The sequence below is a fragment of the Cyprinodon tularosa genome, unplaced genomic scaffold (genome assembly GCF_016077235.1).
Source record: "Cyprinodon tularosa strain WSP-4 unplaced genomic scaffold, ASM1607723v1 ctg70, whole genome shotgun sequence".
In the NCBI taxonomy this organism is placed as follows: domain Eukaryota; kingdom Metazoa; phylum Chordata; class Actinopteri; order Cyprinodontiformes; family Cyprinodontidae; genus Cyprinodon; species Cyprinodon tularosa.
Genome location: NW_024039452.1, coordinates 5,019,891 through 5,039,859, shown reverse-complemented (window position 1 = coordinate 5,039,859; position 19,969 = coordinate 5,019,891). Strand labels below are relative to the sequence as shown.

The window sequence follows — 19,969 nt, the reverse complement described above, 5'->3', positions numbered from 1 at the left end:
AAGAGAAAATGAATGTTTGGTACTTTTGAGAGGAAGGTGGGATGAATAAATGGACGAGCTTCAACAGGTAGGGAAAGAAGCTGATTAGAAACCTCTGTCATGTTTTTGACTTTGTTCACTTGAATATTTTGATTTTGTCTGTATGCTGTCAGGACATGTTTGCTTGCTGATATAAAGTTGATATATGTTGATATATATTTCAATAAAGAAGTACTTGGAAATTTTAAATGTGTACTGCAAATTCAAAAGTTGATGTTTCTGGGCTTATTTTGGTTAAATATGACAAAAAAAAACTTTTTCAACGGTTTCTCCCGTCACCTGTTGTCTTGTCTAGGTAGCATTTTATTATTCTTTTGGTGTCCAGTTTGAGATAAATATATCTATAGCTATAAGGTTTAAATATCTAGATAGAAATAGGGGTCTGATTTTTTTTATTTTTGTCACATTGAAGTGTTTCAGAACATCAAACACATTTAATTATTATTCAAAGAAAACGCAAGTAAAAGGTTTTTGATTATTACAGGATTAAAAACCTCCTAACTGGTTGGGCGTGTTTGTTGCTTGCTAGGGTTGTTGCTCTAATTTCAATGAGTCTTTTCAAGACCTGTAGAATTTATTTGGCAGAATTGCCATAGTTCCGCCATTTTAAGGTCCGGATAACAACTTTAAATAGGATCCAGGTCAGGACTTTGACTAGGACACCAACAGATTGCTGAATGAACTTTTTTCTTCAGCAGAACTCGGGGTTCAACTAATTACAGCAAGTATTCTTGGTCCTGAAGCAGCAAAACATCCCCAGACCATAACTCCACCTCCACCGTGGTTTGCTGTTGCTACAGTAGCTGCCATTCAAAATGTCCCTTCCCAGTCAAACGGCATTCGAATGGCAGCCCACATCCCTCCATCTCCCAATTAAATCCCCTCCAACTTCCAGCCTTTCACTGAATTAATGGGTCTGAGCAGGAGAAGATGCTTCTCTTTAGATCGTAATGTCCACAAAGCACGACAGAAAGATTATTTTAGCACAAAGATTTATATTGTAAAAGGAATTGGTGGGGACCAACCAAGTACAAGCCAAGGACCAACCAAGGACCAGCCAAGGACCAACCAAGGACCAGCCAAGGACCCACCAAGGACCAGCCAAGGACCAGCCAATGACCAGCCAGGGACCCACCAGGGACCAGCCAAGGACCAGCCAAGGACCAACCAAAGACCAGCCAAGGACCCACCAAGGACCAGCCAAGGACCAACCAAGGACCAACCAAGGACCAGCCAAGGACCAGCCAATGACCAGCCAGGGACCCACCAAGGACCAGCCAAGGACCAACCAAGGACCAGCCAAGGACCCACCAAGGACCAGCCAACTGTCAGCAAAGGACCAGCCAAGGACCAACCAAGTACAAGCAAAGGACCAGCCAAGGACCAACCAAGTACAAGCAAAGGACCAGCCAAGGACCAACCAAGGACCAGCCAAGGACCAACCAAGGACCAGCCAAGGACCAGCCAAGTGTCAGCAAAGGACCAGCCAAGGACCAACCAAGTACAAGCAAAGGACCAGCCAAGGACCAACCAAGGACCAGCCAAGGACCAACCAAGGACCAGCCAAGTGTCAGCAAAGGACCAGCCAAGGACCAGCCAAGGACCAACCAAGGACCAGCCAAGGACCAGCCAAGTGCCAGCAAAGGACCAGCCAAGGACCAGCCGAGGACCAGCGAAGGACCAACCAAGGACCAGCCAAGGACCAACCAAGTACAAGCAAAGGACCAGCCAAGGACCACCCAAGGACCAACCAAGTACAAGCAAAGGACCAGCCAAGGACCAACCAAGGACCGGCCAAGGACCAACCAAGGACCAGCCAAGGACCAACCAAGGACCGGCCAAGGACCAGCCAAATGTCAGCAAAGGACCAGCCAAGGACCAGCCAAGGACCAACCAAGGACCAACCAAGGACCAGCCAAGGACCAGCCAAGGACCAACCAAGGACCAGCCAAGGACCAGCCAAGGACCAACCAAGGACCAGCCAAGTGTCAGCAAAGGACCAGCAAAGAACCAACCAAGGACCAGCAAAGGACCAACTAAGGACCAACCAAGGACCAGGAAAGGACCAACCAAGGACCAGCAAAGGACCAACTAAGGACCAACCAAGGACCAGCCAAGGACCAACCAAGGACCAGCAAAGGACCAGCAAAGGACCAGCCAAGGACCAACCAAGGACCAGCAAAGGACCAGCAAAGGACCAGCCAAGGACCTATAAATGAAAAATGGGTAAATTTTGAATAGCTACTACTGTACAATGTCCTTTTCTGTTACTTTTGCTGCCGATGTAACAGAACTCTTTCGTTCTGCAAAGCTCAGCTTTCATCTCATCAGTCCACCGGATATTTTCTCAATAGAACATCTTGAAGATCTTTTTGTAGCTCAGCAGCGGTTCTGGGTGTTTATTCTTTATAGATGATACTTAAACTTTGACGTTCCGTAAAAGTTAAAAAAATATCCACTGGACTTAGTTTCCAAGATTTGAAGACGTTTCTCCACCTCTCCAGGAAGCTTTCTCAATTCAAATGTCTGGATCCGCAGTGAGTTTGAGTCTTATATAGACAAAGCCTTGTATCGCTTGGAAACATGCAAATGGAAACCGATGAGTGAGTGGTAACTCATCATTACTTGAGTACATCTATTTTTACAGTAATTCTTATACTTAAGTACAAGCCATTTCAGATACTTTAAGACTTTTACTCAAGTAACATTTCAGTCAGTGACTTGGACTTTTACCAAAGTCATATTTTGGAGAGGAACTTATACTTTTACTTGACTCCGGGATTTCAGTACTTTATAGAACACTGCCCTGGTGCATCTAGGGTGCATGGACAATGAATGGACAATGTATCTAATTATCTTATTTTAAGAGTAAAAATACTCATTTCATTGGCAAATCAGGGAAATACACTTAATTTAAGAATATTTTACTTATTTCTCTATTGTTTTTGCAGACCAAATCCTGTCACTAATGTTTATAAGAACAGCCTGCATGCCTTTGTGCTTGATTTTATACACCTGCTGTGGCCATGGGAGGGACTGGAACACTGGGCTCCAATCATTTGGATGTTGGAGGAAAAACCTCAGGAAATATAGTGAATATCTTCAAAAGAAGCTGCAGCTGAATACCAAGCTGCAGGGGTCTGAGAGTGCGCTTCCAGCTGGTGTTTCATTTCCCGCCGCTGATGTGGGGCTGTAAGCATATCATGGAAACGGATCCACACGGTAAGTGGGTCAGGTAAAGGATGGAGGGGGTGGTGGGATACATGCAGGCTCAGGTTGCAGAGATCCAACTGTATATCCTCAGTCATCCAATCTGAGTGACTCGATGACACATACCATCACTCCCAGAGCCATACCACACACTCACATAACCCTGACTAATGCGCAATGCAGTCTGCAATTAACACTCTGACAGGCTTAGAGGGCTTTTATAAACACTGGTCTTCCAATGGAAACTTTAATGATATCTGTATTTACTGTCCCAGGAAATTTCTCCCTGTAGGTAAACTCTACTTTGGTTGGAAGGAAAAAATGTAATTAAAAGAAAAAAAAAGTCAGAGGTTGAAGTTTAACATGTTGCATTTAAACAAATCCTTGTTCATGTGTTACGTCGGTACAAACCGTCCCACCGCTCTGATCTACTGAAAGTCTGAGCGTCTAAAAACTTGATAGCGCCTGAAAAGCTGATCTCCTAAGCAGGTGCAGGTCGGACTGAAACCTGGTTTATGCTTGATGCATTGAACCGCGATCACGCCGGGGTCCTGAACTAGTGCGCAGGTTTTACGCTCTGTCACGGCACATGGTCATGCACCACTGAAGTTTTTCCACTTTTTTTATTTCAGAAAATATGAATTTCAGACTTTTCACACACAAATAAATCATTACTTTAAAAACAGAAGGAAAAGTACGGAAGCCCAGAGCGGCCTTGTCTCTCAGATACTTTTTCGTGATGGTTTTGTGGAGAAAACGGGTTAATTTTCTCATTACCTAAAGATAACGAGAGCTGTTTTCTCGTCATAAGATGACTGGCGTGTGTTAAAACTGATTCCATCCTTCAATACCACAACAGCTGGAGAGGATTTATAAGTATAAGTCACGGCAGCCTATGTGTGATTCTGTAAAAAATCTTGAGTTTAACTTTCAGGAAATGAGACGACGTTGTTGGTTTGATGATTTGCTTCCACTTCTGATTCATAAGCAATTAGACCTATGCCTCCAGGTAGTGCTGTTCGGATTCCAGTTTGTGGGGCTTGTTTATGCTCTTTTGTAGTTCCACCGTTCACCCACTAGATGGTGCCATTGTCTTCTGCTGGTCTGGAGGTTGTTCCTGTTCTTCTCACCTCATACCTGCAGCCTATTGGGCCATCAGTCCCTGAGGAGTATTTAAGGAGCAGACTGTCTTCACTTCATCGTCAGAGTGTTTGCCAGTATTGGGTAGTCTAGCCCCTCTGTGTTTTCTGAGTCAACTTTGAGTCTTCAGAGCTCTTCAGTTCTAACCTTTTTTTTGTCTTTGATTCTTCGGCAGGATTTTCAAGATCCTCTGAATAAGTTGGCCCTTCAAGTCTGGAATAGAGACTGACATTTTTTCGGGAATCCCACGGGTCACGAGATTCCCGTGGGATTCCCGTGGGATGGGAGTCAGCATTAGTAACGATCACGTGATTGGGACGGTACAGGATTAAACATTAACGGGAGCAGACGGGAGCGGGAGCAAACCATTAGTAACTAAAAAAAACTAGGATCTATGCTAAAAAAAAAATAAAATAGAAAGAAAAAATATCCAGTACTGACGCCGCCATTTTGTAGTTTTTTTCCTTGAAGCCTACACTATAATGCGAGTTAAAAAAACTACATGACCCAAAAACCAACAGTGCTTCCGCTCTGAGTTTTTCACCCGCGCTCAAAAACAACAATGGAGGGACCAACAGTTAGTGGCGAACTCGACATCGAAAAAGTTCGAAAAAAGTGAAATCTTATTGAAGACAACAAGAATGGGAGTGGTGCAGGAGCGGGAGTCATTCTGAATGGGAGTGGGAGTAATTTCACCAGGAGTGGGACGGGACAGGATTTAGATTTCTACTCTGGCCCGGGATCGGGACGGGACACAATTTTTTTCTGTGAGAGTGGGAGTGAAAATCCACTCCCATGTCAGTCTCTATTCTGGAAGGGAAAACACTCTTCACACTGAGAAAAGGAGACAGATCTCCTCATCTGAACGCTGAGCCCTTCAGGAACCAAGAGTCAGTCTGCTAAGTTGCTCCTCAGGATTCCCATAGTCTGCCTGTCTGCTCTCCTACGAACCAAGCCTTCTACAGACCAAGCCTCCTCAAGGGGGGTGGAGGGGGGGCAGGTGGGCTCTCCTCATCCTCAGCAGGAAGTCCAAGCGCTTCTGGGTCCTTTTGATCAGTGAGGTGGTGTTTCCAGTCCAGGTGAGGGTGTCTGTGATGAATGTGGTGCTGCTGACCACCTCTACAGCTGAGCTGTTGATGAGCAGTGAAGCGTGGTTACGCCGCTTCTTCCTGAAGTCCACCATGATCTCCTTGGTCTTCTCCACCTTCAGGATCAGGCTGTTATCTCTGCTCCACCAGCTGCTCCACCTCCTCTCTGTAGTCCAGGTCGTTGTCGTCTCTGATGAGGTTCACCACCGTGGTGTCGTCTGCAAATTTCACCATGTGATTAGTGGTGAACCTGGGGACGGTGTAGGTACCAGATTGACTCGGGCTGCCAGATTGACTCGGGGGCCTGCGCCTTTTGAGATGCGTCAGAGCGTCCGCCATCTTAAATGTGGCAAATCTGTAGTTTCTCAATCACTTAAACAGTATCAGAGGGACTTTAATCTCTGAATATACTTTGTATTCGTAGTATTTTTGGTTTTGTAATATTACAAGTTTATTTTTTGTATCCCTTTAGCTTCATTCTCCTGAATTTATTGTCATTACAAATGCAGACCGCGGGCTCAATGTAGTTTGTTTGAGTGGCGTTGCCATAATGTCACGTCATCGGGAGGCGCAAGGCCCATGGCGAATTCGATGACGTCATCGGAAGGCGCAGGGACCATGGAGAATTTCTCCGTAAAATTGTCCGTTTACAAACCGCAATCTCGCTTTCGAATAAAACCTACACCCCGCTATAATTACTTTAGTAAGCTGTCCAGACCAATCAAAATGTTTTGCGCAATTGTGCAAACGTTAAAACAATTATGTATTGTGACGTCATCAAAAGGCGCAGGCCCCCGAGTCAATCTGGTACCTACACCGGTCATAAACTGGGCGGAGCTCCAAGCTTTCTTTTTGAAACGAGTTGTATGATGACTTTATTCTAGTAATGTTACGACTTTATTTTCAAAATAAATAAAAAAAACTCTAACCTGGCCCTAATACTCTTTCGTACTCTTAGAGAACAATTTACATTATATATAAAAAAATCGGAATGATTTAAAATATCTCTGTTATCATCCAATAAATCTGTATCATAAATAATGTCTTTGTTAAAGCATTCCTTTTTTAAAATAGATTTGTGATTTAGTGTTATTCCTCTTCCATAGGGTTGAGTTATAGCGGTTTTTGATTTGAACACTGTTAATTCAGACGCTATTGAAGGCATCATCTGTCGCCACTTACTGACGTCACACATGCGCCCAAAACATGTGAGGCTTGCGGAGAGTTTTCCGTTAATTTAGTGGAGATTTGAACGTTATTTTGTTTGTTGTTTTAGCGGCCACCGCAGGGAGCGGCTAGCGGGCCCAGATGGCTGATGCTGGCGGGGAAGCTTCAGCCTCCTCCGGGGAAAGGAGCGAGAACCGGAGCGGCACTGAGGAGCAGAGCCTGTCCAAGAGGCAGATGAAGAAGCTGCTGAAGCAGCAGAAATGGGAGGAGGAGAGGGAGCTGCGAAAGTAAGCATCGATCTGTCATAGCTGGTAATGCAGGGGGCCCAAAGTGAGACCCGAAGGCCTTTTATGGCCCCTGATTGTCTGCGGTCCCCCAAAGTCATTCACGAGTTACCTTATCTCTTCTTTTCTCTTAATCTTTGATTTTGTGTTTTCTTTAAAGTTCTTCTCAGAAGTGGATGCAGGTTTCTTAAGGCTAAATTCGGTGCTGATTATTTCAGCATCAGTTTAATCAATCCCTACTTTGTGCTGCTCATCAAATTGGGTCGATCCATTTTTCTTACTGTGTTTACTTTATAAAAATGACTCCATGATGTCAAACTTTACAAGCGGCTCGATTAAAAAGAAAAAGCCTAAAACATTGAGGGGCTGCTGCTGAATGCATGAAATAGTCAGTGATTGCATGTCACTACCAGCGGCGGATTTAGGAAATTTGGGGCCCTAGGCAAAGACAGGCAGGGGGCCCTCTGAATAGAGAAATGTTAATAGAATAGACATCCATTATCTGTTCTAGGTTGTGTCCCTCTCTTCTTGTTTTCCTCTCTATGTTTTGTACTCAGCTGACTTTTCATGCTGTCTCTAAAGGAATGAAAGATTTTTTCCAAGCACTAAGCTCACTTAGCTGATTGCTCCTTCCTGTGTTTCCAAAAAGGCCAAAGTAAATAACCCAGTCCTTCTTTTCACTGTAGACAAGCCATGATCTGCTTATCTGTTCTCCATTTTTCATTTGGATGAAATAATAGCTGCATGAATCATGACAGCAGACAAGATAGAGGAGAGCAGGAGGCGGGGTTACCAATCTACTCGCTCTGGAGAGCAGAGTTCGCTGCTTTTAGATGTTGTCTCCAAAGTCTCCAGTAGCAGAAAAAAGTCGCTAGATTTGGCGCTAGGAGCTTTTTAGAAATCAAAGTGCTAGAGGGGTCTGAAAAGTGGCTAAATATAGCGACTAAAGCGCTAAGTTAGCAACACTGCTCTTTGCATGGTTTGTTTTAAAATGGTTTGCTGCTGTCTGTTTGGACCTTTCTGAACATGTGCAGCAAATTGACTGATCCAATATGGTGGACACTGAATTATAAGCATTCTGATGGCATTTAAGAGAAAGGATTTTTATCTAAAACATAATGTGTACAAATAAGAAGTAGTTGTATTAACTATACATGCATTACGATGAGTCTTGGAATCTAAACAGACCTTGGCGCCGCAATATGGTGTAATTAGCCTTTGAATCTGGCATTTAGACGATGCAGACCATATATTCGGATCCAGCTTCTGTTTGTAATGAGAAGGAAGACCATCTGCACCTCTGACATCATCTCCTTTTGTTTTCAGACAGAGAAGAAAGGAGAGGAAGCAGCAGCGCAAACAGCAACGGCAGAACATCCAGCAGGAGAACAGAGGAGACGGCCCGGGGCCCCGGAAACGCCCACGTAGAGACGTGACGCCCAGCTCTCTGAGGCTGGTGGTGGACTGCAGCTTCGATGACCTCATGCTCATCAAGGTCAGCGGGTTTTAAAGCCATTGTAGTTTCCATGGATGCAGGTGAGGCACACTGACCGTCGCTGTGTCTGCAGGACGTTTGGAAGCTCCACAAACAGATCCAGCGCTGCTACGCCGTGAACAGACGAGCCTCGCATCCTGTTCAGGTCGGCCTTTATGTCCGCGTCAGGCGTCTCGGGTTCTGTCCAGGTGTGAAACCTCAACTTTTTTTGTCTTTCTGCAGTTTTATGTGACGAGCCTGGGAGGGCAGCTGAAGCAGAGCTTTGATGACAAGGACAAAGGATGGGTGAACTGGAAGGTACCTGCAGCCGGAAGGCATTTAAAGAGGAGATTGCTGATGTTGTTATTCTCAGGCTTAAGCCTCTGTCACACCTTGAAGATTTAGCCAGACGTTGGAAAAATCTGGCAAAAACGCTTGCATACGTTGGATAAGTTGTGGGGACATTTTGTATAAATTAGGAGCACGCTGAAGCATCCCGGAATACCTAGAGATACGTGCTCAAAAAGCTCCAAATTTCTCGACGTATGCCAGCGTATGTTCATACGTAGGGCATAAGTTAAAGGTCAGTTATCTGACGGTTTACATATGTTAAGTGTAAGTTACTCATAAGTTGTGGCGTCTAGCTTATCCAAAACCTCTGAGTAACTTGTGCTTAACTTATCAAGAACTTCTCTCCAACACATATCAATGTATCTGACTTATTACAGACGACAATGAACGTGTTTCCGTTCATAAGACAAAAGTTCTAGATTCGTTATGAATACGCCCAAAACTGAAAAAATACATATGTGACGGGGGTCTTTCCTGTATCACAGATCATCAGCTCTTCTCTTCTTTTTTTTTTAACACAGAACTCTTAAAAGTAATTTAAACTTTTTTTAAGGCGGATAACTATTGTTTTGACATCGGTCTAACCCTGGAGTTCCCAAACATTCAAACCCGTGACGCCAAAAATAACAATGCACAATTTGCTGCCCCATAAAATACATATTATTTAGGGATGCACGATATAATCGGCCCCCTATCGGTATCGGCCTTAAAACTGAATATCGGACATCGGCCACCCCACCGATATTTAACCCGATATTTGATCCGCTTCTGAGTTTCTAAAGTCTAAAAAAAAAAAAAAAAAAACTACTTCTTCTTCTTCCTCAAAAACTTCGTTTTTACAGACTTAAAAACTTCTAAAGACGAGGGAAAAAATATTGATCCATTAAAATATCCCAATATCTTCATATGCTGATATATTGCCATTTAAAAACACCATATCAATCTCTTTTACTAAAAAAATATTGCTATATGTCATCGTTATGCTACGAAATCCCCCGAAAATTCACGAAATGTTGCCATATTTTTATATGTTGATATATTGACGCGGTATCGATCTATTTTACTAACAAAATCTCACAAGAATTTGCAAAATATCACGAGAGTTTGTAACAGAACGATGACATTTCACCAGATTTTGAAAGTAAAATAGATCGATACCGCGTTTTTAAAAATCTATTTGATATCAGCATATGAAAATATATTTGAGTATATTATTTTTCAAAGTGTCAGAGATGGATAACAAAACTGCTATTTTCAATGACTACTTATTTTTGTCCAGCTTTAACATCGGTATCGATATCGGTTACATGAGGTTTAAAATATCGACATATCGGATATCGGCCAAAATCCCAATATCGTGCATCACTAGTATTATTAATTATAAGTTAAATAAAATAGTTATAAGCTGGTATTTTACTTGTATATTTCCTTTGTCTTTTTTGTCTTTTTCCTTTGAAATTATGTCTATTCACTTTAAGGATAAAAAAAAAATAAAATTATTAACACCAATTTTCATAACCGTTTTTTTTATATGTATGATGATTTAAAGGAAAAGTCCGGTCAGCAAGGAATGATCAATGGATCATTATTTGTACCTAAAGCTAATACGTTTGTGGTGATATAATGAATTTCGCGTTAATCAGTAAAACAATTAATTCATAAATTTTCGTTGCGATCAATGTCATCTCTAGGCCCTTTACAGACACCAGATCATCCAGTCAGATTGATTCAAAGTTTTTTTTATCTGAGAAAAAAACCAGCTGATTGCATCGACTCATTGACTCTTCAGCAATTCCTCACACTGAGCATGCTTGTAGCGACAGTGGAGAGGAAAAACTCTCAAGGCATCTCTCAATCACTCTGTTTCATTAAATTTTTAGTTTCCAATTTTAAGTTTTTGGTTAATTTAATTTCTTAACTTATGTCTTTCTAACTGTTTATGCTTGTCATATTAGCTTCATCTGGTTTGGTTCTGTGTAGCTGTGTCACCATCCTGAAGGGAGGTTTAAAGAAAAAAAAGTTTGATGATGACTTCTTTAAATGTGTTTAAATTAATCTTATTTTTTCCCAAATAACATTCAGTTTGTTGTATTTTTTTATTGTTTGATAGGACATTTAATTGTCTAAGTGCATTTTAGAGTTTGTTGTACATGTTTCATATCTGAAGCACGTAATAGATAAATAATCAACTGTTGCATTCATTCATTTAATGCTTCAATTATCAATTTCGTTTTATATATAAGTCCTTCTTAAATACCTCAGGACTCTCATCACAACTTGGTATCTCCCAACTACCGTTCATAGTCGTAAATGTTCTGCTGGTTCCGTTTTTGTCTAATCAAGCAAGACATTGACAATGGATAGCAGATAGAGGGAGCAGGAACTGGTGTTCTTTACTTGATCTGAATGCGTGGCTTTTTTTTAAATTTATTTATTTATTTATTTTTTTAAGATTTAAAATGCATTTACCGGTCCGTTCTATGTTTAAGTTTTCTTCTCTTCGATATTTAAACAATTTTAATGAACCAGAAATAAGCTGAAGATAAAATATTAGAACAGTTCCAATTGATCAGCCAACGGCATTTCTTGAAATGCAAAGTCTTTAATACGCCTTAAGACCTGCTGTTGCCATGGTGATAGCACAGCTTTTATTTTCGATATGAAGAAAACAAAAAAACGTTGAAGTGTCTCCTTTTACCCTACCACCAGAAATAGAGACCTAACTACTTTACTGTGTTGTGCAAACCATGGGGCCAGTTTGGCTTTTTAGGGCTTAAAATTATGGAGTTAATTTTGTTTCATTATTTTTTTTAAGTGAAGAACATGTTTTGTATATGGCTAAAGAAAAAAAAAATGCAAGCAATTACTTTTATAGTTTTATATTTTCATTTCAAATGTTATTTTTTGAAATCTCTCTTTTTCATACTTGCCTTCTTTTCAAATTGTGTTTTCCAGATCACATTCTCTTCCCTTCTGGGGGCGGGGCTTTCCTTCAGAGACGTATTTCTATTGGTTCGCTGGACGTTAGCAATAGCATTGTCATTGATCAGGAGTTCCGTTTTTGTTTTTGGATAAAGGTCAAGGGACTGGGATCTGTAAAACACGAAATGAAATCAATCAAATATCTTTAAAAAAAAAAGAATTTGAAAATTAAAATCTAAGAAAACAACAAAGTAACTATTTTATTTATATATTGCATTTTTTAAAAATTATTTCCATTTCTAAAATATGTTTTTTCACTTGAAACAATAATGGAACAAATTTCACTCCATATCGGGTCTTTACTCCACTAACACACACAGCAGCTGACCCCTCCCCCTCTAGTTGCTGCGGCATCTCGATAAAAAAAAAAAAAAGTTTATTTCAGACCAAATTTTAGAGCAATTCAACTTTTTTATAGTCTGTCTAGTTTTGGTGACAGAATCTCTTCCTCCCTGTGTGTCTGTTCTACCTGCGGTTCAGGGCATTACGTTTAAAGCGGAACACTACAGCGAAGTGGTGGCTAAAGGTGAGCTGGTGTACCTGACCTCTGACTCCCCCAACGTGCTGGAGGAGCTGGACCAAAGCAAGGCCTACGTGATCGGAGGCCTGGTGGATCACAACCACCACAAGGTGCGCCCCGCCTCCTGCTGCCGCCGCCAGCACATCGGCTTTATTCTCGTAATTTTACGAACTTATTCTCGTAATCTTACGACTTTATTCTCGTAATGTTACTTTATTCTCGCAATTTTACGACTTTATTCTCGTAGTGTTACGACTTTGTACTTGTGACTTTTTTCTCGTAATTTTACGACTTTATTCTCGTAATCTTACTTTATTCTCGTAGTGTTACGACTTTATTCTTGTGACTTTATTCTTGTAATTTTACGACTTTATTCTCGTAATGTTACTTTATTCTCGTAGTGTTACGACTTTATTCTTGTGACTTTATTCTCGTAATTTTACGACTTTATTCTTGTAATGTTACTTTATTCTCGTAGTGTTACGACTTTATTCTTGTGACTTTATTCTCGTAATTTTACGACTTTATTCTCGTAATGTTACTTTATTCTCGTAATTTTACGACTTTATTCTCGTAGTGTTACGACTTTGTACTTGTGACTTTTTTCTCGTAATTTTACGACTTTATTCTCGTAATCTTACTTTATTCTCGTAGTGTTACGACTTTATTCTTGTGACTTTATTCTCGTAATTTTACGACTTTATTCTCGTAATGTTACTTTATTCTCGTAGTGTTACGACTTTATTCTTGTGACTTTATTCTCGTAATTTTACGACTTTATTCTCATAATGTTACTTTATTCTCGTAGTGTTACGACTTTATTCTTGTGACTTTATTCTTATAATAAAGTCACAAGAATAAAGTCTGCTCTGTTGGACGCAGCTTTGATTTGTGTTTCAGGGCATCACTTACGAGCGGGCCAAGGAGCTTGGGATCGAACACGCGCAACTTCCTCTCAGCAGCTTTGTCAGGATGAACAGCCGGAAGGTTCTGGCTATAAACCACGGTGAGAAATGCAGAGTGGTGCACAACTTTACACGAGTGAATAAAGTGAATGTGATTGGTCGTTTATTAAGGGGGCTGGATTGTTGTGGTGGAAGATTCACAAGCATGTTTGGTTGTGGCCGGTTTCTCGGTAGCATCTTGCTAACCAGTTAGCAACTTAGTGCTAGCAGGTTCCCAATGGGAAATTCCATTGGGACCAAGTAGCACTAAATTGGTGACTTAGAAACGACGCTGTCAAGGAACGCTATGGACAGCAGAAACATGTAAGAGGAGGAGAGTTTAGTGTCGGAGGTCGTGGATGAGTCTCCTCCGTCATCCATTTTTTATTTAGAGGAGGAAAGCGGGGACGAAGATGTTGTGGAAGAGGACGCCAGGGCGGCAGAAGCTTGGTTTGGTGTAGAAGGCTTCCAGCCGTACATGTTTGAGCCCTTGCCTCGCAACGCTGCCAGTTCTGTTAGCTCTACGCCTGCCGAAGACACAGACGTCCATCCCCGTGAACACTGGGACGCAACTCAGTGGGAAAGGAAAGGATTCTGATTTCAACCGTTGCGTATATTAGCTGCGACCAGTGATGGGCAGTAGCGCCGCTACATGTAGCGAAGCTATTAGTTTAACTACATTTTCCAGTAGCTTCACCGTAGCGTCGCTGCTTTATTTATCAAAAAACTTTCCTGTAGCGACGTTATTGTTTTGATCAAGTAGCGACGCAGCGTCCACAAACGCTACAAAATCCAGGGCAAAACTTAGAAATGAAACCAGGTTTTCTATTTTGAAACAACAATCAGCCACAAGCTACTGTAAATAGCAGTTTCAGCTGACGCTCTTATAAGTGGCGTAGTAGCGGAGGCACACTCAGTAGAGTTAAACAAGCGCACCCTTTCCGAGGCTGTCGTTCTATTGGCTGGAAAGGTTGCTAGGCAACGATCCAACTGCAGTCTGAGAGAGCAAAACAAATCCGCAAGCAGAGCCTTCGGGTTTGCGAGCGTAACAGAGCGCGGTTTGTGCGCGAAGAAAAGGAGGCAAGCGAGAGGAGAAAATATCTGTGCAAGAAGCATTAAATCTGAGAGAAGAAACAAAGAGAGAAGAGAAAATATTTGAGAGAGAGCGCATGTTTTGAGTGTGAGCATTATAAGTTTTGAGAGCAAGAAGATGAAATTCTTTTCTCAAATTGAAATGATGTGCTCTTGCATTATGGCAGGATAATTCTCCCATATCTATGTGCCACTAAGATACTCAAATTAGAGAGCAGTAGTGAAACTTCCATATTGTGTTTTCATGGCCTAGTTTACCTGACAGGATGTGTACATAAATCTGTTTTTAGGCTTTGCACAGACAAGATGTTTTTATTTATGGAGGAACAGCTCTACCGTATATAAAATAAATACATAAATAAATAAGCATTCAATTAATTGCCTCCAAAAATACAATGAATAAATATGTAGGTAGAAATTAAATTAAATGGTGAGACATATATATATGTATCTCTTAATTAGCTTCTTTATTTTTTCACCTTCTTTTGTAAACAGTTTTGTTTGTTACTTGAATCAACTCTTTAATTGAGGTCTTTTGTAGGGTTTTGTTTTCCCTAGAGATGTCCATTGAATGCAAACTCATAGCCATGTCTCGATGTGTAGAACATTACACAGTACCTTTAATTTGGTTCTAATAACAGCAGATTGTTTACTAGTTTGTCTACTAGTAATTACTTTAGTATTTATTTTAATATGCTGATCATAAAGCAATGTTTACACTGTGATATGTCATTGGCTGATCTTTAATAAATATTTTAACTAGTGTGTCAGACTCATTTTGAATTGACATTAGGTTGGTACAACGTTAAGTAGCTTCTGATGTAGTTAAGCTACTTTGAACACATTAGTGTAACTTAGCTTGCTATAATTCTTTAGGTGGTAGCTGTTGTGTAGTGAAGCTTAATTTATTGTTGAGTAGCTGATAGCTTAGCTCACTACACTGGACAAGTAGCTTGCCCAACACTGGCTGCGACATATGAATCAAGATGCTATGACCGAAAACAATTGATTGACAGATGACCGTTGATATATGATTGGATGAATTTAGGTGTTCAGGCTGATGTAGAACTAACTGGCCTGCAGAAGATAACCAAAAAAAACACAGGAATTTTTTAAAAATAGAAATTTTCTAAATTTTGGGACAATATCGTCTGATAAAGAGAACGTTTATATACATATTTAGGCCAGAATAATTTGACATTTAAATATGGTTTCTCTACAACTTTAAATGAAACGTTTCATTTTACTACATTTTCAACACAGAATCTTGAACTTTTTATCATCTCCTTGAGCCTGGCGGGCCTGGTAGCGGTGCCATCTGATAGCAGCTGTTTATCTATTTATAGAAATGGCCAAAACACAGTCACATGGTGTTTCATCCACATGCCTTTCAAAATGGGGCTTTAAATTTTCTAAAAGATGTTTCAAAATTATTTTTTCTTAACTACGTTTTTTTTTATACCTGTGTAAACAAATAAAATGGGATTTGAAATTCTACCTGACTGCACCTAATGCAATGCAGGTATTCATTTTTAGCCCCGCCCCTTAATTGAAACCATCATTGGAAACTAGAGGCTCCGACCTTTCCAAGGAGGGGTCAGAGGTCATTGTGCAACTATTTCAGGTGATGCAATTGACATGTGTTACATAAGCTTGCTCTGTTGTTCTTGTATTATATTGAGTTGGTTGATATTATTGGTAAATTTCAATGAAACAACGACTAAATCGTAGGAGCAAAGGCTTTGCCTTATGCAGAAGGTCTCCATTAATATAAGTCTGACCAGATTCCCTTTTATGAGTGGAAAAAATGCATTTTTACATAATTTGGCCACATTTGGCGCACATTTCCTCCTAGCACACTGCCCACTAAAACCTTTGTGGAACAAACATGCTTCAACTTCAGTTCAAATTTGCTTGACTTATAGTCAAGATGTGGATCTATAAAGTCTGAGGGTTCATCCAGAGTTTCAAATGGGCTTTCATGGTGTTTTGCTGAGTTTATTAGGAAAAAAAAATCTTTGCAAGACTCTTTGTTTAATCACCTATAAATCAGACCTGGTGACATTTAAAATATTCCTCGATTTTTTTCTGTCAAACAAATGCAAACAATTGTGTTTCACATTTATAGTTTGGGAGCTGGACTTAACCTGACTCCACCAGATGGATTTGCTCCGCATATCCATCTGGAAACCTTCCGTTGAAGTAATTTTGGGAAGGGGCGAAAATACTGGTTAGCTGATTGGCCTATGTTGGTGATAGACGGGCCAAATAAACCAATCAGATCAACGAAGCATATGACGTACTAACAGAGCGACGACGAAAACACAACCACAAGCCAGGCTACTCTTGCCGAAACCAGTCGGGAGAAGAGCAAACACATCTTTTCCTCTGAGAAAAGCCTCCAGAGCAGTGTTTTGCTCTTCTTTCAGTGAAGAAATACTCTGTAATTCCGATAAAACTTGCTCGATAGCCACGCTAACGTTAGTTTCATTGGCTGAAGCCGCCATGTTCTTTAGACTGAACTGTTGCGCTTCTCGTTGCGTCACACCTCAACCCGCCTCAAAGCCAACGCTGATTGGACGTTCGTTTGGTGAACGGCTCCAAATTTTCTTTAACGGAGAGTCTCCAGACTGATTAGCGAGTGAAATCTTGAAAGCTCGCGAGATCAGGATGGTCCCACGAGGCTAAGCTGGACTTGCTTTAATTCACGTGTAATTTCAGGCAGATTTGCTCCTAAGAACCTCTGGGCTTAAAGGATAAACACTCTGTCACAAAGGTAAATAAAGGCAAATTTATGTTTCTGATGCATAGCTTCTGCCACCGTCAAATCGTGTCCGACGAGGGTTTGCGTCGGACCATCGCAAACCCGCGAAGACCTCAAGCGGATTAGCGCAGACAAAAAGCAGCTGTGATTGGTCCTTTGTATGCCTTTCCGGCTGTCTGTGTGGTCGTCCTTCTAGATTCAAGGCGCGCCATTTTTAAAACCCGCGGAACAACTACAACGGACAACTACGACGAAAGGTTAATCGGTCTTTTTGCGAACTCCATAAACAGAACCTGTTCCTCTTCGATGTCTAGCAACTCTAGATCTCCATGACCCTGATGTCTTGGAGATGCACCATTGTTGTTTTGAAAGATAAAAACTCCCGCCAGCGCCGCCAAAGTTCTTGTGACCATCTGCTTAAGTTCTCACAAGTTCTTTAATCGGCTCCCCCTAGTGCTTTGGCGGGAAACTGCTGTCCCTAGAAATTCCAGATCGACGGTGCAGAAGCATCCAGCAGACCCAAGCGACATTTGATGTGTGCAGGAAGTCTAATCTTCCCTTTAATATTGACTCGCTGTGTAAAATGACTACTTCCTGACTAAAGTGACGTCACGGCATCCCTCAGTGGGTCACGTGACCAAATGAGGAATTTTGGGTCGTCTGTTATCTTAGTGAATTATTTTATGCTATAAACAACAAAAATGTTGGACATTTTTTCACTTGTGATGTATTTTTTTGTACATATTATCAAATTTATAACTGTAAGTGTTTTCTAGTTGATCTTTAAGGAGTCAATGTGATAAAAAATATTTTATTATTTCCACTAAGTACATTTAAAGAAATGAACACATTGAAGCGATTTTGACTCCCTCAGAAATAAGAATTTGACTGGAAGTGAACTTTTCCGGGTGTCTGGAGTCCAAAGGATCCGGGTTTGTTTTTTACGGACGTTCTCGTTTCTACAGTTTTTGAGATCATCCTGGCGTATCTTGAGAAGGGCGGCTGGCAGGAGGCCTTCTTCTCCATCCTCCCTCAGAGAAAAGGAGCCGTGGCCGTCAGCCAGGATGGAGGCGCCCCTCAGGAAAACAACGAGGAGGAGGAGGAGGAAGGCTCCACTTCGGACTCGGACGCTGCAGAGCAAACAGAAATCAGAGACTAAACATGTGGGACTAAATGGCGCCTCCCCGCAGAGTTCCAACATCTGTTTTTGTTTCTCGTTTTCAGACGTTTTGTTTTACTGGATATTTATTGAAATGTTTAATTTTGCTGCAGGTTATGGAAGGAATGAAGTTTTTATTTTTGTTCTTCAGGCTCATTTTCTTTACCATCGTTGCTCTTTGGACTAAAAAGTCGGATTTGTGCCTAAATGATTTGAAGAAGATGAAAAAATGCGTAAAGCCTGAATAATAATAAACTGCATACCTGTTTGCTGGTTTAAGCTTTAAATCTCAAAGGATTGGATTATAAATCTGCTTCACTACAAGTGAGACTGTTTTGGTATTTTATTTTTTTTATTTAGTCATGGCTACAGTTTTGACCCTCGTATATATCATATTATATGGATATTTGTTTAACAGACATTGCTGTAGTGCTACGTGGTAAAATTACTGTAAAATAATGTATTTCAGATACGATTAAAAAAATAACTAAACAGATATAGGTATAAAAATTAGAGCTACATGTGATTACATTTTTTTTTTCTTTCAGTTTTTCAAAAACAAAACCAGGAATAAAAATACAAATAATGATAAATAAAAGAAATAATAAGATAAAAGTAAAAAAAAAAGTTATTGAACATATACACATCTTACTGGCATGTGTACTTTTCAACAGAGTTGGAACTTTTTTATTTATACAAAATATGTATGAACATTATGAATATAAGGATTTAAAGGTGTATATGTAAAAAAATAAAACATTTAAATCATCCTGACAAGGACTAAGCAAGAGAAAAGTGACATTAAAATCAAACTTCTCAAAGCCCCCTTTTTTTTTTTTTTTTTTTTTTTTCAACGAGCTCTTAAGACCAAATCAATAAAAAATACCATATAATGAGTTTAGGCAACTTTACAGTTAAGAATATATATATTTTTGTTTTGTTTGCCATACTTACAACAAATATTTGTGACGGAATATGTTCGGCTAGAGATTTTTTTCTTCTATTTGGAGAATAATTTCGTAACTTTACGGGAGTAAAATAATAAAATTACAAGAATAAAGTCGCAATATTACGAGAATAAAGTCATAAAATTACGAGAGTAGTCATAAAATAATGAGAAAAAAGGCGTTATATTACGAGAAAAGTCATAACACTATGCAAGTAAAGTCATCAAATTTCAGGAATAAAGTAAAATTACGAGAATAAAGTCGTAAAATTCTGAGAATAAAGTAAAATTACGACAATGAAGTCATAAAATGATGCAAATAAATTCATAAAATTATGAGAAGAATGTCACAACGAGAATAAAGTAAAATTATGAGAACAAAGTAACATTACGAGAACAAAGTAACATTACGAGAATAAAGGCGCAACAGGAATAAAGTCGTAAAATTATGAGAAAGTAACATTACGAGAATAAAGTAACATTGCGAGAATAAAGTCGCAACAGGAATAAAGTCGTAAAATTATGAGAATAAAGTAACATTACGAGAATAAAGTAACATTACGAGAATAAAGTAACATTACGAGAATAAATTCGCAACAGGAATAAAGTCGTAAAATTATGAGAATAAAGTAACATTATGAGAATAAAGTAACATTACGAGAATAAAGTAACATTACGAGAATAAAGTCGTAAAATTACGAGAATAAAGTAACATGAGAGTAAAGTCGCAACAGGAATAAAGTCGTAAAATTATGAGAATAAAGTAACATTACGAGAATAAAGTCGCAACAGGAATAAAAATGAGAATA

At 40.0% G+C, this 19,969-nt stretch overlaps 1 protein-coding gene across 1 annotated transcript; it reads left to right on the top strand.

Annotated features, from left to right (window-relative positions):
• The first annotated feature begins 6,647 nt into the window (after nucleotides 1–6,647).
• Nucleotides 6,648–18,493, top strand: trmt10a (tRNA methyltransferase 10A). The gene is made up of 7 exons (XM_038268456.1): nucleotides 6,648–6,931; nucleotides 8,255–8,423; nucleotides 8,497–8,568; nucleotides 8,646–8,720; nucleotides 12,216–12,365; nucleotides 13,156–13,261; nucleotides 18,021–18,493. The coding sequence occupies exons 1-7, from the start codon at nucleotides 6,786–6,788 to the stop codon at nucleotides 18,212–18,214; spliced, it is 912 nt and encodes a 303-aa protein (XP_038124384.1). The 5' UTR covers nucleotides 6,648–6,785; the 3' UTR covers nucleotides 18,215–18,493.
• Nucleotides 18,494–19,969: the final 1,476 nt, after the last annotated feature.